General features: G+C 46.8%; 2 protein-coding genes across 7 annotated transcripts; one reads left to right on the forward strand and one right to left on the reverse strand.

Moving 5' to 3' along the window:
* Positions 1-460: 460 nt before the first annotated feature.
* Positions 461-20,251, reverse strand: ZFP1 (ZFP1 zinc finger protein). Of its 6 annotated transcripts, XR_010318849.1 has the most exons (7): positions 20,140-20,251; positions 17,363-17,421; positions 16,288-16,414; positions 14,242-14,346; positions 9,821-9,912; positions 8,338-8,573; positions 461-3,896 (listed from the first exon to the last, which is right to left on the reverse strand). XR_010318849.1 is itself a non-coding variant. In XM_064273774.1 (6 exons), the coding sequence occupies exons 2-5, from the start codon at positions 17,375-17,377 to the stop codon at positions 9,866-9,868; spliced, it is 294 nt and encodes a 97-aa protein (XP_064129844.1). In that variant the 5' UTR covers positions 17,378-17,421; positions 20,140-20,251; the 3' UTR covers positions 461-8,573; positions 9,821-9,865. The 6 variants fall into 6 exon arrangements, 5 of the variants coding, with proteins under 5 accessions (XP_064129844.1, XP_023412456.1, XP_064129843.1 ...); XM_064273774.1 differs by having other exon boundaries at positions 461-8,573; XM_023556688.2 differs by lacking the exons at positions 461-3,896; positions 8,338-8,573 and having other exon boundaries at positions 9,523-9,912.
* On the forward strand, positions 5,702-9,557 carry LOC100672744 (chymotrypsinogen B). Its single transcript, XM_003417085.4, has 7 exons — positions 5,702-5,753; positions 7,577-7,680; positions 7,788-7,867; positions 7,970-8,048; positions 8,306-8,486; positions 8,716-8,849; positions 9,343-9,557. Exons 1-7 carry the CDS (start codon positions 5,702-5,704, stop codon positions 9,502-9,504), a joined length of 792 nt encoding a protein of 263 aa, XP_003417133.1. The 3' UTR covers positions 9,505-9,557.
* Positions 20,252-21,170: the final 919 nt, after the last annotated feature.

The raw sequence follows: 21,170 nt of genomic DNA on the forward strand, positions 1-21,170 counted from the left end.
AGAGAACCTTATCTCTGCACTTGCTCCCTCATTGCAAGTATGCGACATCTAGTATGTTTAATGGGAAATGCAGGAGGAGCAAGCCAGGGAACGTATTACTCAGAGACAGTGAATTGGGAGTTGAGTTGATCTAAATGTGCACAGGGAATGGACTCTGGGAGTGAGTCTCTCCTGGACAGCTTGGGTTGGGGGAAGAGTTTTGCTGAGGGGAGGAGGGCCCATCCACATCCCTGCCCTGCTACCTCATGGAGTTTGACCTTGGGTGAGGGTTGTGCCAGGGTTCCAGGTGCTGCCCAGCTATAGGCATGAGGCGGGAGGCTGCAGGGCATTGAACATGGGTCCGCTTAGTGTGGCCCTGCCCAGGTGTTCCAGAATCGCATTTTCAGTGGCCCAGAGGCCAGATCTGGTACCAGTCATGGTACTTGTAATGGTCCTACCTAAAAACAGATGGCACAGATGGTAATTTGAGGAGAGTTTTATTAAAGAGAATTTTTACAAAGGTATGGGCAGTGCTCCAGGAAGTCAAGAGAGGACAGTTAGGCACACAGGGGCTAGCAACAATGCGGAAATATTGCCACACCTAGAACTGAAAGGACAAGGAGGGGGTGGCGGTTATGGAACCCAGAAAGAAGAGGGCTGCCAACTCACAGCAACCTCTAGAGAGGGAACCAAGGGAATAAGTACACTGACTTATCTCTTCTCCTAGGACCCTCCTCCTGCTGGTGTGTCCCATTGGCTGAATCCAAATGCATCCTTGAGGGTCAGTCTCCTGGAGGCCAGCAAGGTGAAGAAGGGAGGAGAGAAGACCTGAAGGGGCAAATGGAAGACAGTCAGCACAATTATCATGGGTATTTTCTATCATTTAAGATGGTTTTTGAGGTGGGGCCAAGATGGCAGGGTAGTCAGATGCTTCTGGTGATCCCTCTTACAACAAAGATCTGAAAAAACAAGTGTATATATGACAAGCTACGAGCCCTGAACATTAAAGGCAAAGTTAGGAAATCAGACTGAGGGGCAGGGGGTGGGAGAGATGGTTCAGAAGCGGAGAGGAGTTGCTGGACCTGAATCACTGGGAACCCTCAGGCACCATTCCCTGGAGCATCCACAGTGGGGCTGGCAGTAGCATTCTGGATGTGGTTTCCTTAGGGAGAGACAGTGAGCCACGCACCCTACTCACACCTCCGGAACCAGAGAAGAATGGCACTCTCAGCAAAAGCTTAACTACTTGTGTTTATTTTACTGTGCCCCCAGCCCCAAGCTGGCTTCAGTGGCTGTTGATTTCCCTGGGCCTGAGATAGGTCCTGCTGCGTGCCCTGAGCCATTCTCCCACCCTTGGAGAACGAATAAATTCACAATTGGGGGAAAAGATAATCTGCCAGCTCCACTAAGCCGGGGAGCTCAGGACAGAAGTGGCTCCTGTCCAGGCACAAACGGTCTACAGATTTTGACTATCTTTCACCCCTGCATGGACCTGTGTGGACCCATTTCAGGAGAATAGGCCCTCATTCGCAGACTGCAACTGTTTCAGCTGTGTGGCGGAGAGGTGGGTATTTGATGTTTGACACCACTTTGCCTATGAAACAGGGTCCTCACCTACCCACATCAGGGGCCTAAGAACTGGTGGCTCCACCCACATCACGTAGCCACTCACGACAGGGTCTGAGGATAAGTGGTACCTCCCAGTCCTTACAACCCAAAACACTGGGTGCCCCTGGTTCATCTGCAGAACCCACCCACCTGTGCGCTCTAGGGAACAGATAGGCTTTCCTCACAGACACTCAGGGAACGGTTGTCAGCCCCCTTGCCTTGTTCAGAGCGTGACCCCTTGCTGCAACCAGATAACCTGTACGTACACCAATCACCCCTGCCCCTCTAAGACTGTAGGACAGAACCTGTACCACACACTTGATGACTGACTACCTGGACACCTGAGCTGAATCTATACAAGAAAAGTGAATGGACTCCTAAGCTCATATACCTGATAACTCTAGCCATCTGGTGAGAGGATGTTAGAGCTTCAAAGGTGAAAATAATCAAGCTAGCTCAGTCAAGCAGCCTATTTGGGCATATCAAAACAAAACAAAGCAAGAAGCTAGGATACAGTAAGCAAAAGTAAAATAAACTAATAAATAACTTATAGATGGCTCAGAGACAACAGTCAATATCAAATCACATAAAGCAGACCATGATCGCTTCAACAAGCTCTCAAAACAAAGAATCAAGGAATCTTCCAGGTGAAGGTGTCTTCCTGGAATTACTAGATGCAGAATACAAAAGATTAATATATAGAACTCTTCAAGAAATCAGGAATGAAATCAGGCAAGATGCAAAACAAGCCAAGGAACACACAGATAAAGTGGTTGAAGAATTTAATAAGCTGCAAAATCAATTCCATAGAGAGCGAGTAATCAAATTCAGAAGATTAACAATAAAATTACAGAATTAGACAACTCAATAGAAAGTCAGAGGAAAACTGAGGAAGTGGAAGGCAGAATTAGTGAGACTGAAGATAAAACACTTGGCACCAATATATTTGAAGAAAAAGATAAGTTTTTTTTATAATAAAATACAAGACATATGGCTAAACAATAGGGATTTTTTTAACTTTTTATTATGCTTTAAGTGAAAGTTTACAAATCAAGTCAGTCTCATACAAAAATTCATATACACCTAGCTATATACACCTAGTTGCTCTCCCCCTAATGAGACAGCACACTCCTCTCCACCCACAATTTCCGTGTCCATTCAGCCAGCTTCTGTCCCTCTCTGCCTTCTCACCTCACCTCCAGACAGGAGCTGCCCACAAAGTCTCACGTGTCTACTTGATCCAAGAAGCCCACTCCTCACCAGTATCATTTTCTATCTTATAGTCCAGTCCAATCCCTGTCTGAAGAGTTGGCTTTGGGAATGGTTCCTGTCTTGGGCTAACAGAAGGTCTGGGGACCATGACCTCTGGGGTCCTTCTAGTCTCGATCAGACCATTAAGCCTGGTCTTTTTATGAGAATTTAAGGTCTGTATCCCACTGCTCTCCTGCTCTTTGAGGGGTTCTCTGCTGTGTTCCCTGTCGGGGCAGTCATCGGTTGTAGCTGGGCACCATCTAGTTCTTCTGGTCTCAGGCTGATGTATGTGTGGCCCTTTCTGTCTCCTGCACTTGTAATTACCTTGTGTCCTTGGTGTTCTTCATTCTCCTTTGCTCCAGGTGGGTTGAGACCAATTGATGCATCTTAGATGGCTGCCTGCTAGCATTTAAGACAACAGGGATTTGTTCTTATCACACACCAGAGATTCAGAGGTAAGACATTGGGGGTGTCTGCTCAGCAGCTCAGTAATATTGTAGTTCTAGGTTAGGATCTCTTTCTTTTGCTTTTCCTATACTCTCAAGATGGCTGCCAAAGCACCACAGCCTCACAGAGAGGTTAGAGCCTGCAGAGAGGTTAGGAGTGGGCTCTCCTCATCTCTCTTTGCCTCTGTGGGCTTGGATTCATCAGAGTTCTCCCCTGGGGGCTGGGGAGGGGCGATCCCCCATCAGAACCCCCTGTGGTCAAAAAAGGGGAGATGGCTGTGGGAAGTGGCAATGGCTGTCACTCTCTTGTAACAAAATTATCATCCTGCTCCTAAGGAGTCTCACCTCATGGTCTAGTTTGAATATGGGGTGGGCTGGGGGCAAAAAGGAATTACTCGAAGTAAAAAGCACATTGGCAAATAAACACAAATGTTACCCAGTTTCCCTTACCCTCTCCAGCTGTCATCTCTTTGTAGACAGGAAGCTTCCCCTCCCCTCTCTCCACATTGCTCCCTGGACTCTAGTCTGCCATGAGTTTAGCTTTCACAGCAGACCTAAAGACTTCAGGCTGGTTGACTTTAGGCCGCCTCTGCTTTTGCTCAGGAAGAATCCCTGAGAGGAGGAAAATACAAATGGCTTGGCTGTTTGTTTAGAGTTGATAAAGGAAAAAAACTACCACCACCACCAAAAATAAATAAAATAAACCTAACCAGCAAATGTTGATATTTCAACAAATTACCCCTGGCCTGAAACTTAAATATGAATTCCTTATGTTCATAACCAGGCCTGTGGGATACCCCTGGGTGGCCACAGAGGCTGTTAAAATATCAAGAAGCTTCCATACCAGTTAGTAAACAGCCACTCTCCCAGCTCTCTATATCACCCTTCCTCTGGGATTCTGGACCTCCCCACAGAACAAGGTCCCAGGTCTCCAGGACTCTGCCCCAGCCAGGGTATAGGCACTGTTCCCAAGGGTCAGGCCCCTGCTCAACCGGTAGTTAAAGTTTTTGATTATCTCCTCCACTGAGAACGTACAACTCTAAAACAAAACCTATTTATAAATTAAAGACAAAACTTCAAAACCAATCAAGTTCAAATCAAGGGTATTAATTTAATAAGACCGGTGCCATTGTTTTGCTCACCCTGACTCCCTTCTCCCACAGTGACTGTGGCCCTGAAGGCCTTAGATGAAGACTCAGTTCCCCCACTGTGTTTTTCTTTTCAAACTATCTCATCACAGAGGCTTTCGCTGACAGCTCTGTCCAGATCTAGAACAGCAGGCCATCCCCATTGCTCCCCATGCCTTATCCCAGCTTATTGTATTTATTGCATGATATTGATTATACTGTACAATATTGTATTATTTGTTCATTGTCTGTACTGGAATCTCAGCCCCATGATGTCAGCTGTGTTCATGAGTGCCTACACAGTACCTGGCCCAGAAGAGCAAGCATAGGAGCCTATACAGATTGCTGGGAAATCCTTGGTCCCCACCTATGCAAGTGAGTCATTGGCAAATCTCCTACACCTATCCTTTTCTCATTGTTCCGTGACAAGTAGTTTCCTTAGTGTGTCCTTTTATGGTGTGGAATCGAAGTTCCATCTTATAATAAAACTTTATACAATGAATTCATTTAAATTGTAAACTATCACAGAAAAGAGAATTCAGTTGAGCTCACAGCAGATGTGGGTGGGTCTGTGAACGGGTTTGTCAACCATTAGCTGTTAACAACCCCCATCTGGGCAATTTCCGAACAGTTATGGGGTTGTGGACACAGCTCAGATGCAAGCCCCAAACCTGCTTGTCTGGGCTGCGCTATGAGGGACCCCCTGGGCACTCCAGAAAACACTTGCATACTTTTCCTGTAGATGAATACTGAACTCTGAAAACACTCCTTGCTGAGAACCTATAGCGGACGTTCATGGTACTGGGGGCCTTAGGACTATGAAACTCCAAGCTCCTTCCGGAAAAGACCAGCTAAATTCTTTGAACCTGGGGTGGGATTGCTTTAATTGAGGAGCCAGGATCCCTCCCTGTGCTACTGGGAACTGGAGTCCCTGCCCTGCCTCCCAGCAGACTGCAAAGAGCTGGGCTCCGTCAGCTGAGCTCTCACCCTGGCCACTGGCCTTGCCTGTGCCCTGGGTATGCCTGGTGCTGCCAAGGTTCACAGCATTGTTGGGCCAGGGCAGCTTCCTGTTTCCCAGGGGCTGAGGTGTCCCAGGCTGAGAGCCAGGCCCGGCTGTGAGAAGGACTTGGTACCTGCTTATCACCCAAGGTCCCTGGATAACAGGGAGGGTGGCTCTCAGGCTCCCCTGGCTGGGCAGGGCCAGAGGGGTTGGGCGGGGCCTGGGAGCCTGGAGGGGATGAAAAAGGGGCCGCACAGCAGGCAAGCTCCACATCTCCTGACTGCAGCATCATGGCCTTTCTCTGGCTCCTCTCCTGCTTCGCCCTCATGGGGGCCGCCTTTGGTCAGTGCCGCTGGCTAGGGAGGAGGCTGGGGAGTAGGGGCCGGAGCCCTGGGTGGGCCTGAAGCCAGGCCCCATCACAGGGGCTGGAGGGGCCTGGCCAAGAGAGCCTGTGGACCCCCTTTCTCTGCACCGTTGGGTCACTTCCTGGCAAGGCAACTTGAAGCTGCAGGAAGGAGTGGGGTCCTTTTGCGACCTCGGAGCCCTCACACCCTGTTCTGGGGAGTTGAGAAGACAAGTCTGGGCCCCGCAGGTCTGCAGCTCCGAGGTGCTCAGGCCGTGAGCGCCGTGGGCAGGGTGAGGGGTGACTGCAGACCTCCCCAGGCTTGTACCTGCTGCTTGTGCCGGACACTGGCTGTTATTGCTAAGCATGCTGCTCACGGTACTTTAACTATGAACTAGCGAATACAGAAAATCCTGTAACACCCAGGTACTCACCACCAGAAATGAGCGAGTATTTTTGGTAGATTTGCCTCAGCTGTTTCTTTTTAAACAATAAAACAGGTTCAGCTGAAGCTCCCCTTCTCCCTCCTTGGAGGTTAACCCTATTCTCAATTTGCTGGGCAATGTTTCTATGCGGGTTTTTAAAATAAACTTAGTACATATTTATAAATTCATAAGGAATGCACGTAATTTTTGATATTTAATAAATATATGTAAATGGTACCCTGTGTCAGTTTTACAATGTGGTTTTTCCCAGCATATTTTATCATTGACTTTAATCACTGTAAGTCACTCTGTCAGGTTACTACACCACTATTTCTAATTTATTTTTGCTATTACAAAAAATAAATTTGCGTGTGGGGTTAACAGTGCCCTCGTGGGCAGGAGTAGGAGGCACGAGGCTGTAGCAAGGTGTGATGCCTCTACATGTGTCATGGTTGCTTATAGTGGCTGCACCTGCTCAACTTGCCTTGGTATTGCCAAATCGAAGAACCTGTGTACAGGTGCTAAGAAGTCAGATATATTAAGTACACCTGTCCTCTTCTCGGGAACTCTGGTGGTATAGTGGTTAAAGGCTACAGCTGCTAACCGAAAGCTCAGCAGTTCCAGTCCACCAGGCATTCCTTGGAAACCCTATGGGGCAGTTCTACTCTGTCCTTTGGGTTGCTATGAGTCGGAATCAGCTCGACGGCAACGAGAACTTTTTGTCCTCTTCTCGTTGTTTTGATAAAATTAAAGCAATTTGTTTCCTCACTGCCTTTTATGGTATGGAATTAAAGTCGTGTTTTATTAAATAATTGAGAAACTAAAACTTTATACAATGAATAAAAAGAAAAAAATTTTTTTTTCTTTTTATTAATTGTTCCTTAAATTGTGAATTATCAAAGAAATAGACTATGGCACCATTTTGCACACCCGTCAGCCAAGTGTAAGCCAAGTGTAAGAGTTCCAGATTCTTCCCAGACTTGCCAGTACTTGGGGGCTTCAATCTAATGGAGGAGCTCTGGCCTGTGAAGTTGGCATTGTTCTGTTCCCCACTTTACAGCAGAGGAAACTGAGGATTGGGGAGATGCAGCTACCCTTCTGAGTTCACACAGGAAGGAAGGGATAGGCCTAGGAGCTGAGCTGGGCAGTCAGGCTTCCCTGCTGTTTTCTGCACCTTCAGACAAGGGGCCCCAGGTAAGGGCGGGCCCTGGGCCCTCTGCAGCCCTGGAAAGATGCCTGGGGTCAGTGGGCTGCGTCTAGGGGGTCCTTGAGCCTGGAGGACGTGGGAGCTATGCAGTGGGGCCCTGTGGTGTGGGCTGCTGACCTAGGGACCCAGATTCTCCAAGTGAGGCCCCACTGGCTCCTGGGCTCAGCCCTTCCTCTTGCCCCCTTCCCAGGCTGTGGAGTCCCCACCATCCAACCTGTGCTGAGTGGCCTGTCCAGGATTGTCAATGGGGAGGACGCTGTCCCTGGCTCCTGGCCCTGGCAGGTGTCCCTGCAGGTGAGGAGGGATTCTGAGAATGTGTAGGGGGCACCTGTGGTATTGGCTGGGCTGGGGGCATGCTGCCCAGGGAGGGTGTGGCTGACCTTCCCCACCTCTCTCCCCAGGACAGCACCGGCTCCCACTTCTGTGGGGGCTCCCTCATCAGCGAGAACTGGGTGGTCACTGCTGCCCACTGCGGGGTCAGGTGAGGCCTGGGTGGGCTCAGGCTCTAATTCCAGCTTGTTGGCGCTGGGGGAGTAGGGTGCATTTCTGGCCCTCAACCCCCACCCCCACATGCTCTATCTAGGACCACCGACCAGGTCGTGGCCGGGGAGTTTGACCAGGGTTCAGATGCTGAGGACATCCAAGTCCTTAAGATTGCTCAGGTACACCCAGGACCTGCTGGATGGCTGGGTGGCGGGGGTTCAGCTGGGAGGCTGGGGGTGCAGGAGGAAGGAAAGAACCCTGGAAGGCTTGAGGAACAGGAGCCGAGGGGGTGGGGCCAGTCTCAGAATCTTCATTCAGGGCTCCTGTGGGTTTGTTTCCCTTGAAAGGACCATCAGGAAAAGTTTGTTTCCTTGAAACCCGCAGACCCCTGACTCATGCCAGGCCCTCAGCCAGTTGTTCTGACCCTCACCCACAGGTCTTCAAGAACCCCAAGTTCAGCCTGCTCACCGTCCGCAATGACATCACCCTGCTGAAGCTGGCCACGCCCGCCCGCTTCTCCCAAACCGTGTCGGCGGTCTGCCTGCCCAACGCTGAGGACGACTTTCCTGCGGGCTCCCTCTGTGTCACCACAGGCTGGGGCAAGACCAAGTACAACGGTGAGTGTGCTGCAGCCTTTCCAGGGCAGGAGCTCCTGGTGTTGAACAGCTTTGCTTGAGCCAAGTCATCTACTGGGTGGCTGGAATCTGAAAGGAATTGAAAGGAACAGGACGTTTTTAAGGAAAACCACATTAAGAGAGAGTGGGCGTCTCCAAGGGCCCTGGTCCTCCTCCACCAGGGTGGACTGGATAGGGTGGCAGGCCCTGACCCCATCCCCTGTCTCTCCAGCCATCAAGATCCCTGAGAAACTGCAGCAGGCAACCCTGCCCCTTCTGTCCAACACCGACTGCAAGAAGTACTGGGGCAGCAAGATCACTGACGTGATGGTCTGTGCAGGGGCCAGCGGCGTCTCGTCCTGCAAGGTACAGCCTCCTCCCGCCACCCTGCCCAACCTCACTGCCCCAGCCCCTGGTGGGCCGGGGCGGCACAGAGTCCCTTCCCTGGAGGCCTGGGCTCCCCACTCCTTTCTGCCCTCGGCCCAGCAGAAGCCGGGACTAACGGTAACAGGTGCCCCAGACTGAGGGAGGCTCACTCTGGCCATGTGTGGGTGAGGGCTCCCTTGGACATTTCATCCATATGCCAGTCTCATGAGCTGGGCTGTTCAGCCCATTTTACGGACATTGACCAGGCCAAGGGGTCAGCCCCCAACCCAGGTCCCTCCAGGAGCAGATGCAGAAAGATTGAACCCAGGTCCAAGTGACTTGTGCACAGCCACACAGTGCCAGCCTCTCTGTGCCCACACTTCTCATTTCTCTGTACCCCCAGCCCTTCCCCCCAGATCCTACCAGGTCAAGGCACAGTAGGGCCCCGGCACTCCCTTCCACACCTGGCAATAAGCCCTTCCTTCCCTGGCAGGGTGACTCTGGTGGCCCCCTGGTCTACCAAAAGAATGGAGTCTGGACTCTGGTGGGCATTGTGTCTTGGGGCAGCAACACCTGCTCGACTTCTACCCCTGCTGTGTATGCCCGTGTCACGGAGCTCATACCCTGGGTTCAGGAGATCCTGGCTGCCAACTGAGTTTGTGCGTCCTGCAACACCCCCTGACCCCAAGAGTCCCCAATAAAAGCATCTGTACAGAAGCAGCGACTGATGTGTTTCTCTGGAGGCTCTTGGGAAATGGGCTCCCAGTCATTCACCAGCCCACCAGGCCACAGCTACCCTCCCCCAGCCGAGCCAACAGCCCCTGTCCTTGGCCACGGTGACGAACATACCCCTCCAGCCCAAGCCCCCCTTCTCTGGCAGGCTTTCTCCCAGGTCTCTCCATAGCTCCATGTTTCCCTCTGAAGTTCTCCAAGGTTGGTCTTGGGGGAGGCAGTCAGCAGTCCACACTTACCTGGCCTCTTGGCAGGAATGAACTGGGCTCCCTTCTGCATTTCTTTCAGCGTTTTCCCTCATCTTTCTTTGCCTCGCAGAATATGAGGTGTTCTGATGGTGGTTCATAATATGTTGAAATTAAGGTGATATAGGCAATTTACTATTTGAATTACTAAGAACATGAACAGAGTCAAAAGTGCTGAACTTGATGTGGAGAATGAACATGCGGAAGGGAGAAAGGAAAAAGGGTTGGGCAGAGGAGGTGGACTTGAAGTAAATTATTACAAATATTCTAAAAACTCCAGTCTTTTAAGAATAACTGCTCTTACACTCAGAGCAAAGAACATATTTTATTATTACACTAAGAACTATTTACATACAAGTGAATATCAGGTGTGATTAATATAAAAACAGAGTAGCCAGCACAAACCTTACTGGCTACAGTAGGACCAGCCTCCTCTGCCAACCACTCCCCAACAGGCCTCCTGGGCAGCTGAGCGTGGCAGCCCCAGGATAAGGTTGCCATCTAGTGTCCACCATGGGCATTGCAAGGTGGTGGTGCAGTGGTTAAGCTCAGGTGCTAACCAAAAGGTCAGTGGTTCAAACCCACCAGCCGCTCCATGGGACAAAGATGTGGTAGTCTGCTATCAAGATTTACAGCCTTGGAAACCCTATAGGACAGTTCTGCCCTGTCCTATAGAGTTGCTATGAGTTGGAATCAACTGGATGGCAATGGATTTTTTTTTTTTTTTTGGTTTTTAACCCAATAGTGTTCAGAAGAAATACAGTGGAAGCCAAATATGTTATTTTAAATTATCTAGTAGTCTTACTAAAGTAAAAAGAAACAGGTGGACTAAATTTAATAATATACTTTATTTAACTCAATATATCCAAAATATTGTCATTTCAACGTGTAATCAATATTTAGAAATTATTAATGAGAATTAGTCCTTGAAATGTTTGGGTCCCCTTTCCCTAGTACACTGTCATCAAATTACATGGCTGTTGATCTCTTTAGGTAAGGACTGAAGAAATTATTTTGAACACTGGCCTCTCCTTCAGTCTGTGAGTTCCAGGTGTGAACATTGGCTCAAACCTGGAAACTGGACAAGGGATCACGGCTTTTTTAAATCAGCCTGCTGATCATCCATCCTTGATTTCTCTTGAGTGTACAGACTGTGTATCCTTTTAGCAGTACTTCTATTCTGCCCCAGGCACACTGGGTTCTATGAACTGTCTCCATGACCCTGAGGGCAGGACCCTGGCTGCCATCCAGACTTGCCACTTGTTGGGATAACTGCATCCACTTAGCTGCTGATGGGTAAACAAAACCACCTGACCTGATGGTTGTGGGGAGCTCAGGCACCCTCGTTGCCGTCAGTGGTCCAGTGCTGTGGTGGCATCACCTACCATCCACCCCGGCCTGAACTTCTCAGCGATGCTGGTGCCCGCTCACTAGCACATTCCTTATGGCTTTGGAGATGAGTGTATCTTCTGCGTCTCCCGTTAGGACAGTCACCCACTGGGTGTTAAAGAACGCCCACCTCCGTAAGCCTTTTAATCCCTCTGCCACCATCCACCACAGCAATTCTGGCATTTCTGCCTCACTCACTGTAGGCCATTGCTTTTTTCCAAGCAAAATACATTGATAAACATATACTCTTAGGTATTGGCACTTTATTTTTTTTCTTAGGGATAGATTCCCAGGAGTGATGAGACTCCTGGGTTGAAGAGTATGTATGTTCTCAGAGTTAAAAGACAAAGCTACAATGTTTTCCAAGGAGGTTGTCATAAGATACATTTCCAACAGCAGCGTTATGAAATTAACCTTTCATCCTGCTTCCTTGCCTTTAGTAACTAAGATGACAACTTAGAAAGACAAAAACTTATTGAGCTCTGGATATTCTGAGAAAAAGTCATTCACATTCATATATAGTCAAAGCACATCAATGACCTTCAAAAATATCTAATAAAAAGAAAGAACAATTATGGCTGCCATCTTCAATTCTAATGCATGATTTGTGATTGCGAGGGGAAGACTGGAGTTAATGACTTAATGACTTTGCAATCAAGGCTAAAATGGTGTATCTTTGAGTTATGCAAAATAAGTTTTTTTTTTTTACTTTAATCATCAAACATTATATGAAGAGACCACTGAAAATAATCTAACTTATATATAGCATTTGCTCTGGGAACTTTTAAAGGAAAGTTATAACTGACACTAAGTCAGGTTGCAAAGGGAAATATTTTAGGTTGATTATACTGAAACTCAAGGAAGTAGAACTGCCTCTTTAAAACAACAGAATACTGAAAAATTTCATTTCTCAAGTGGGACTATAAAAAAGCAAAACAGTATCTCCTGACAGTTACTCAAAATAAATTATTCTTAAGTCTCTGAAACGTAGCTAACATTTATGAGCTATATAAGCATCCTAAAATTTTTGCAAGACAATTTGTAAAATATTAAGAGAAACAAAGCAACACACAAAAATACAGGTGGTTTCTGGGTACACAACAATTTGGTAACACTCATGCATTTGTATGCAAATATCCCACTGAAAAATAGCAAGATCCTGCTGGAGGGAGAGGTTCTCTTCACACAGCACGTTTCTATCCTGTGGTGTGTACTGAGTAATAAATACAGCCCACGTTTGTTTCCTTTCACCTCTCTAGATCTCCTCTTACTTATATTTGCGTATTTATGTAAAGAATTATTCTAGAAAATCTTCAGCAAACCCAGAAGCAGGTTAAAACTTCAACAACATTGTCTTTTGGCTGTTGAAGAGGCAGCTCAGTAACAACAGTCACACCAACTCATGTATGTGAGCAAGCAGCAGCAGAAGATACGCTACATGCTACTTTAAAACTCGTCACATACTCCATTCTGAATGCATCCTGGGTTGTAAAGGTTCTGAAAAACACGTGTGATGTTTAGCAAGAAAAACCATGTTTGATGTATCCTAATATCACATGGAGCCCTGGTGGCACAGTGGTTAAGAACATGGCTGCTACCCAGAAGGTCAGCAGTTTGAATCCACCAGCCACTCCCATAGGACAAGAATTTCAAACTCCCTGTGACTATGTTAAATTCACATGTACAACTCTAAAACATAGTTTGTGTTCTGTGGCATCATATCACACATAACCACTACATACTAGGTACTGTCTGTACATCTACTATGCTGCTGCCTGGTATATTCAATTCATTCAAGCTTTGAAAGAGCTCACTGTACTATAGCTGAGTATGTCTATTTACAATTGGACATAATCTGATATGTACTCTTTAGCTGGGTATCATACCTAACTTCCAGTATAACATTGGTCTTATGGGATCCTATTTTTTACACATTTCTGAGTTCACAGACTGTATCTCAGCATGAATTCCCACATTCCTTCCCGAGGTTTCTCCCACACTGAAGAACTTTTGTAGAAGGGTTCTTCACAGTTCAACCTGGTTGCTGTCTCAGGGCTTGTCCCCTATATGAACTCTCTGATGGACACTGAGACGGGACTTCCTGCTGAAGGCCTTCCCACATTCAGAACACTCATATGGTTTCTCTCCTGTATGAATTCGCAAATGTAACCTAAGGGTTGACCTCTGGCTGAAAGTTTTGCCACATTCGGTACATTCATAGGGCTTCTCTCCTGTATGAGTTCTCATGTGTATAATGAGCTGTGAGTTCTGGATGAAGGATTTCCCACATTCACTGCACTCGTAACGTTTCTCCCCTGTGTGAATTTTCTGATGTATAATAAGGTTTGACTTCTTGAAGAAGGTTTTTGCACATTCATTACACTCATAGGGCCGCTCTCCAGTATGAATTCTCTGATGAGTGGTGAGCTCAAACTTCTGGGCGAATGTCTTGCCACAGTCACTGCACTCATAGGGTTTCTTCTCCATATGCGCCCGCTGGTGCACAATGAGGTTTGACTGGTGGGTGAAAGCTTTTCCACATTCAGGACATTCAAAGGGTTTCTCCCCAGTATGGATTCTCTGATGTTTAATGAGGTTTGCCTTATGGGAGAAGGTTTTCTTACACACATTACATTCATAGGGTTTTTCTCCAGTATGTATTCTCTTATGACTAATGAGGAGTGATTTAAAGGAGAAAGTCTTGTCACAGTAATTACAAATAAAAGGTTGAACCAAATTTTTAATTTTTTGATGCTTAAAAATGGCTTCCTTGTCGCTGAGGGCATTCCCACTTTTATTATATTCAGAGTATTCCAGGCCAGGGTGGGTTTTCTCGTGCTTCAGAAAGAGGAGTGCTTTTCCAAATCCACTGTACTCCTCAGCTTTCTTTCTTGCATAGCTTCCATTACTATTAAGTACAGCTGTATTACATTTCAATGTTTTTTCATATAAATCATATTTATACGGTACTTGTCTTAAAGAAACAATGTCTGTGCTCAGATTAAATGTTTTTTCAAAGAGATTACCTCTTTCCTCCACTGGGGTTTGGCTCTTGAGGATTAGAAATTGCCTCGCCTGCTCATCTGGGTTTCTGTGGTCCCTCTCCATCTGGTCATCGGCCTTCCACACTTCTAGGAAAGAGCACAATGAAATACACTTTGGCAGTCCCTTCTCACTCTGAAATGGAATGGAGTCTCCACAAGTGTTCTACTACGGGGCTGACTCTCTAGGACCCAGTCTCCCTGCATCAAAAAATCCTCAGTGCAAATTTTCCTTGTCTTTCTCAAGCTTTGAAATAAAAAGATAAAATCCTGTGGCAAAGTAAGAGGCGAAAACTGACAATGGATGCAAGTACCATCACCAAATGACAAAACAACCTTAAAAAGAGGGTGAGAAGGTGAAATGAAAACAAAAGGCAACAAACAGGACATAAATGATATATAAGCTGGCAACTGCAGGAATGAAGGAGATTCATATGTCTTCAAGGACACCTCACAGTGAGCACAGAGACCAAGAAAATTAGGAGACAAAGATGTTAATGGACAACATCTGTGCAGATCTGAGTTTAGCAACCAACACCTGACCTGACATTACACCAGCCTGCACAGTCTCCATGCTTCTAGGTTCTTCCTCCATTTTTCTACTCTGCTCACTTACACCCATGTAACTTCCTTTAAAAGCTGCATTTCTCACAGGTTTGCAGACAATCCTACCCCAGGTCTCTAAACACAGACTATTCTGCAGATGGATGGCGAGGCCCAGGAACCTCTCATATTCTGCAGGGAATACTAAATAAATCTAACGGCAAGCCATCTGGACAGCAGGGCCACCCACTGCTGCTGCTGCTGGTTGACTGCTTTTCTCTATTGAAACTGTCGGACAGTGAATGTGTCTTCACCACCATGTCCTATCTTTCTTCTTTTAATAGGTTTAACCTTGTCCCCAGACGAGTTTTGCCTCTGCTTTTATACCTGGTTTTACTTGAAGGGGTCTTAAGGATCAAACCACCCAGCCTCGACCTAGGAGTTTAATACCCTTTATTTTCATTTTATGTATTACTGGCTATTGCTGACTCTTGTGATCCTGCTGCCATCTGTGTCCAGGACAACAATGTCACTCTTGTACCGAAAAAGCCGTATCTTCCATGAGGACACGGCACCAATTATCATGAGGTAAAATATAAGTTTTTATTCTGGCAAACTGAGAATACTAAACAAAGAGCAACTAATCACAACACAAGGGTTTAAGATGCCTTAGGCAAGTATCAGATTCAGGGCCCAACTACAGAAGTTAGGCAGGCAGACAGTGATAACTGGAGCTGTGATTCAGAGATCTGAGGATTTAAAGGTCATTGTCCTCAGCCATCCCTACAGGTTTAGGAATTTGAAAAAGATTCCTGAAAAATATTTCAAAGGGACCATCCCATTCACAATCCCTGGTTTATTATTTCCACTGGCTTCTCTCTATCTGATTCTCCTTCCCACCCTCCATCTCTTCCCTGGAAAGCTCTGGATTGGTGATTCTACCTCTAAATGTACAGTTCTCCTCACTGCTCCAACTTTAAAAGTACACGTGGTTTGATAATATCAGAGAACTTGCAGGGCTTTGAACTGGTTCTTTCAGGTTCGAACCCCTGCTGAGAATTTGCATTTCCACCCCATATACACTGAATCAGAACCTACATTTTAACAAGATTCCCAAGTGATTCTTACGTATAATACTATAATACGTTTTGAGAACCACTGCTCTTACTAGTGGTTCTCAGAATTGGTGCCTAACCAGCAGCATTAACATAGGCTGGGAACTTGTAAGAAATCCAAATTCTCAGCAGGGATTTGAGGGAACTGGTTTGAAGCCCTGAGAACTTGCTAGAAACTTAGCTCCTAACTGCTTGGACTTCAGAGACCCTGAAAGTAAATAGAAATCCAGGGGTAGCACTATCTCTTAGCTTTAACACTTGAAGCTCAAGGCCAAAACTGTTTAGTAATCAAGCGCCTGTAATATTTTGTCACTAAGAAAGGACACAAATGCTATTAGGGAAACATTGCACTATACCTGAAAGCCATCCTTACCCACTGAAAGTAAGTTGCTATAATTCTCCAGCATCACATCCATGTACAGGATCCTCTGAGAGGGGTCCAGTTGCTCCCATTCCTCCTGGGTAAAGTCTACAGTCACATCCGTGAATGAGACCGATCCCTGAAATGGTATATTGCTATTCACTCTGAAACGATCAGCATTTGATGATGTGGAAAGTATGTATGGAAACATATTCTTACAATGTTGTGTAAAAGAGTCACTTACCACAAAAATTTACATAAGACCAACTCTACATCTTGTTTATTATGTCCTGTCAAGTCTCCAAAACTCACTTTCAGAAATAGTTAAAACATTTACTCAGATTCTTCTACATTGCTGGTGCTGTCTTATTTGATAGGGATCTAAGATTAATAAAACACTGTTTCTGCTCTCAAGATGTGTATAGCGAGGCAAGCACATGAACATACACTTGCAATAAGATGTTACTAGCGCACTGACGAAGCTCACATGAGGTTAAAGTATAATCGCAAAAGGAGTGCTAACAAGTTGGGCATTATTTTCATGGTATCAAATTAGGCAATTTTAAGAGCTAATTAAAGCTCTGAATATTTAAGGGCAGAAGATGGACTTACACTTTTAAACCAAAATATTGGGCACAATTAAAAATCTCCCCACCATATCCAAACCATAAAAATGGAAGAAAGTATAGGTTTAAATATACGGATGGGTTTATCAGATTAGACACAGCTGAAGAGATGAACAGTGAAGTAGAACACAGCTCCTCAGAAGGTGCGTAATATCCAGACTGATGTACAGAAAGAGTAAAGGACAGAGAGGCTAAGAGGTACATGGGACGAGCTAAAAAGATCTAATATACTTGCAATATGATGACCCATAAAATTTATTCAGACCTAATGCTAGAGAAGCAAGGAATTGGTATTCAAAATCAATATAAGGCACGTAATTAACATGGTTTGCTTTTTTGCTACTGGTACTTCCTATGTTTTCCTTGAGTTTTACTCATTTTTGCTTTTCTATTTCATTATCTGGACTCTTAAAAACTTCCTAAAATGCACTGTAAACCAAAGTGGGCAACAAACAACTCACCTGGGATTTGTTCATTTTCTACAGCTTTTGGGCAAAGGCAGAGAACTACGAAGGCAGAACTAGAACAGAGAAAAAAGTAACGCACCGTTACTAAAGATCTGATCTGCCTCAGAATGCCTAGAATTAACAACAACAAATAAAACCCAAACCCGCTGCCGTCAAGTTGATTCCGACTCACAGCGACCCTACAGAACAGAGCAGATTTGCCCCATTGGGTTTTCAAGGCTGTAATCTTTATGGAAGCAAACTGACACATTTTTCTCCCGTGGAGTGGCTGGTGGGTTCAAATCACTGACCTTTCAGTTAGCAGCCAAGTGCTTAACCTCTGCTCCACCAGGGCTCCTTTGCCTAGAATTACCTGTTTAGAAATCCCTACACACCACCTGGGAAAATACCGCCTCATGGGATAATCCCTTTGCCTCTTCAGAAGGGGCAGAAAGGATCACATTATGGCAGCATCCACCTGTGGACTTGAGACTCCAATAGGGCCATGAGGAGTTTGATAAGCAACTTTTTCTAAGAAAGCAGTAAACAGGAAGATAAAGCAAAAGAAAAACAAAACATAATAATAATTAACTTGAAAGTTACAAAAAACAAAGTGGAACTAAAAGAAATGGAAAGCAAAACATGACTCAAGGGAGAAGACTACAATTAAATCATTGTAGGCTCCTTGAATTGGAGATATTAAAGTCATGTGGCGCAAATGGTGAAGCACTCAGCTACTAACCAAAAGGTTGGTGATTTGAATCCACCCAGAGATGCCTCCGAAGAAAGGTCTGGAGATCTACTTCAGAAAGATCACAGCCATTGAAAACCCTATGAGCACAGCTGTACCGTGAAACACAAAGGTTGCCGTAAGTCAGAATCAACCCAATGGCAACTGGTTACTGGATGTGTATTAATAACTATTAGAAAACTAAAAGTAGAACATATTTCCAGGAGGAGAAAAAAAGGGGAGATAAATACAACAGGTCAAAAGAAAAGGAGAAAAGAAGAAAGAAAAAGCAAAGTAAATAAAAGGTGCTAAATCAGACAGTAGAAATGCATCCACATATCAGAAATCATAAAGTCTAACCAAGTAGAAGACAGATTTTCAGACTGAAGACATTGCTAAGAATACCATATAATAATAAACGAATAAAAAATAAAAACTTCTATCTCTGGGGGAAGAAGCCCTGGTGGCAGAGTGGTTAAGGGCTTGAAAGGTTAGCCATTCGGACCCAGCAGCTGCTCCACGGCAAAAAGATGAGGCAGTCCACTTCCATAAAGGTTACAGCCTTGGAAACTCTGTGGGGCAGTTCTACTCTGTCCTACGGGGTTGCTATGATTCAGAGTCAGAATGGATCCCATGGTAAAGGATTTGTTTTTTTTGGGTTATCCCTGGGGGAGGAGCAGGAAACCATTCTGCCAATTAGAGGTCTCCTACCACTGGGGGAGGGACATGATAATTGAGAAAACCCCACCCCTGATCCCAGGGAAAAGGAGTCTCACCTAAGAGTGAGGCTGGACAAGAATAACAGAGGTTGCTCTGTCCCTCTCCCTCACCAGGCTAGCACGCAGTGCATAACAAACAACAGGAAAGAGTCTACTGCTTGGAGAAGCGCAGGAGGACGAAGAGAGAACGTCTCTGAGAAACAGGTAAACTGGGAAGGCCTAAAGCTCAGGCTAGAAGAGAAATGGTGTGTGCCATCGAGGTGAGTTTGGACTTACAGAGACCCCGTGTGACAGAGCAGAACTGTCTCACGGAGTTTTCTAGGCTGTAATCTTCACCAGGTCTTTCTCCTGAGGAGTTGCTGGGTGGGTTCAAATGGCCAATCTTTCAGTTAGCAGCCGAGTGCTAAACCACTGTACCGCCAGGGCTCCTTAGAAGAGAAACTGTGTGTGTATGGTGGTGAAAACCCTCCAGCAAGCCAGCCTTCACTCTAACTACAAGGTACTGCCCGAGGAATCTGAAATCAGTTGTGCAGTGAAGAGAAATCACAGCAACAACAAAAGTCCTGACTAGAATGGTTTGATCCCCAACATTAAAGTTCTAGCAGGAGAGGAGGCACGCCCGTTTGAGGCATAAATACTGTTTACCTCAGCCCCTGCTTCCTATAAATGATGTACAGACCTACCAAAAGACAAACAATAAAATATTTGCCACTTCTATAACATAAAGTACTGGCTGGGTGTGTGACCTTGGGTAAATCACTTCACTTTTCTGAACCTCCTCTTTTTCTCCTGAAAAGGGGATGATAAAACCGAGTCTCGCAGGGGAGATGTGAAGATTGGCTGAAATACTTAACTATACAGACTCTCGCAGAGATCCCAGCTTGTATCCACTGGGCACGAGGTGTGCATCACGCAGTGTGCTGGGCTTTCCAGCCTCCACCCCCCAGGTCCAGGGGCTCCCCGCGCGTCCCGGAGGCGCTGACAGGTGTCCTCCCCGCCCCGGTGGGCCTGGCCCCGCGCGCGCCCGCAGAGCTTCCGGACTCGCTCCCGCGCGACTGGGGACCCTCGCCGCCTCCCGGAGCCGCTTCTGACAAAGGGAGGAAGGCGAGCCCTCGCAGCCGTCGTCCCCCTCCGCCGTCCCCGCCCCCAAGGACCCTGCCACGCCGCCCCTGCCGCCCGGCTCGGAGGAGGGCGCCGCGCAGTCCTGTACGCCGCCCCGAGGGTCGCTGCAGCCCGCGAGTCGCCGAAGTTTGGGCTCCCACCCGCGCGGGCACGAGCCCATCCCGTACCCCATCTCCTCCGCCCCCAGGCCCCGCCGAGCTGCCAGGCAGTCCCCCTCGTACCTGCAGGGACACAGCCTCCACCCGCGGCTCAGTGCCAGGCCGAGTCACGGCGCGGGGTGGCCAAGTCGCGAGGAGACGGGAATCCTGGCGTCCACTCGCGCCTGGAGGTGGGGGAAGGGCAGCCTCCGGCTCGCTCGCAACACTACACATGCGCAGACCTAGGGGCCGCGCGCCGTTCCCTTGTCCTCCGAGGAGGGGGTGGGCTATCGAATTTGGGGACTACGTTTCCCAGAGGCCTCTGGGGCCGCGCCTTTAGGGACTCTCGGGAAAGTCTACACCTTTGTTTAGAGGTTGGTGAGAGCCGTCAGTGGTAATCTCTGGGCCGCGACAGTTTGCTTTCCCCAGAGTAGGTTATGAATGGCAATACCCTAACTCATGGGGTCGCCCTGAGTCTGAATCCTCTCCACGGCAGCGGGTTTGAATTTTTGGTTAATTCTCCTCAAATACGAAACCCTGGCATTCACGAACAAAAACCAAGGCAGTAAACCATCCACCAACCTACTGAAGGAATTTCTAAAGCAAATATATCAGCCACTGCATTTTGGGGTCCTGCACTAACAAATATCGAAGTCAAAGGACATATTAAGTTAGAACTCTGGAATCTTTCAAAGTGTTCTGAGGAGAAAACTCTGCTGAAAATGGTTTCGCCTCAGTAAATTGAAGCAATATCTTGAGATAAAGAGTATGTTCTTTAAATTTGACCGGGGAGTAAAACCAAGCACTAAACCGTAAGTGGAGTAAAACCAAGCACTAAGCCGTAAGTCATCGAGTTAGGCAGTGTCCTGTGGTTGGAAGTATGTTTTCCTCCCAATTCGACTGGAGTCTCCCTGATCCTGCTTAACCCAGATTCCAAGCCAATGCTGGAAAGGAGAAAAACGAGGAGTAAAGATTGGGAGGCAAGAAACAAGGTTATCATTATACGTATATGATACAATCAGCCATCTAGGAAAAAACAGTAGGATCAACAAAATATTGGAACTAAATTCTAGAATTCAGCAAGGCTGCCAGTTACAAGATCAACCCACAATTCA

This window comes from Loxodonta africana, chromosome 21 (assembly GCF_030014295.1).
Source record: "Loxodonta africana isolate mLoxAfr1 chromosome 21, mLoxAfr1.hap2, whole genome shotgun sequence".
Classification (NCBI taxonomy): Eukaryota; Metazoa; Chordata; class Mammalia; order Proboscidea; family Elephantidae; genus Loxodonta; species Loxodonta africana.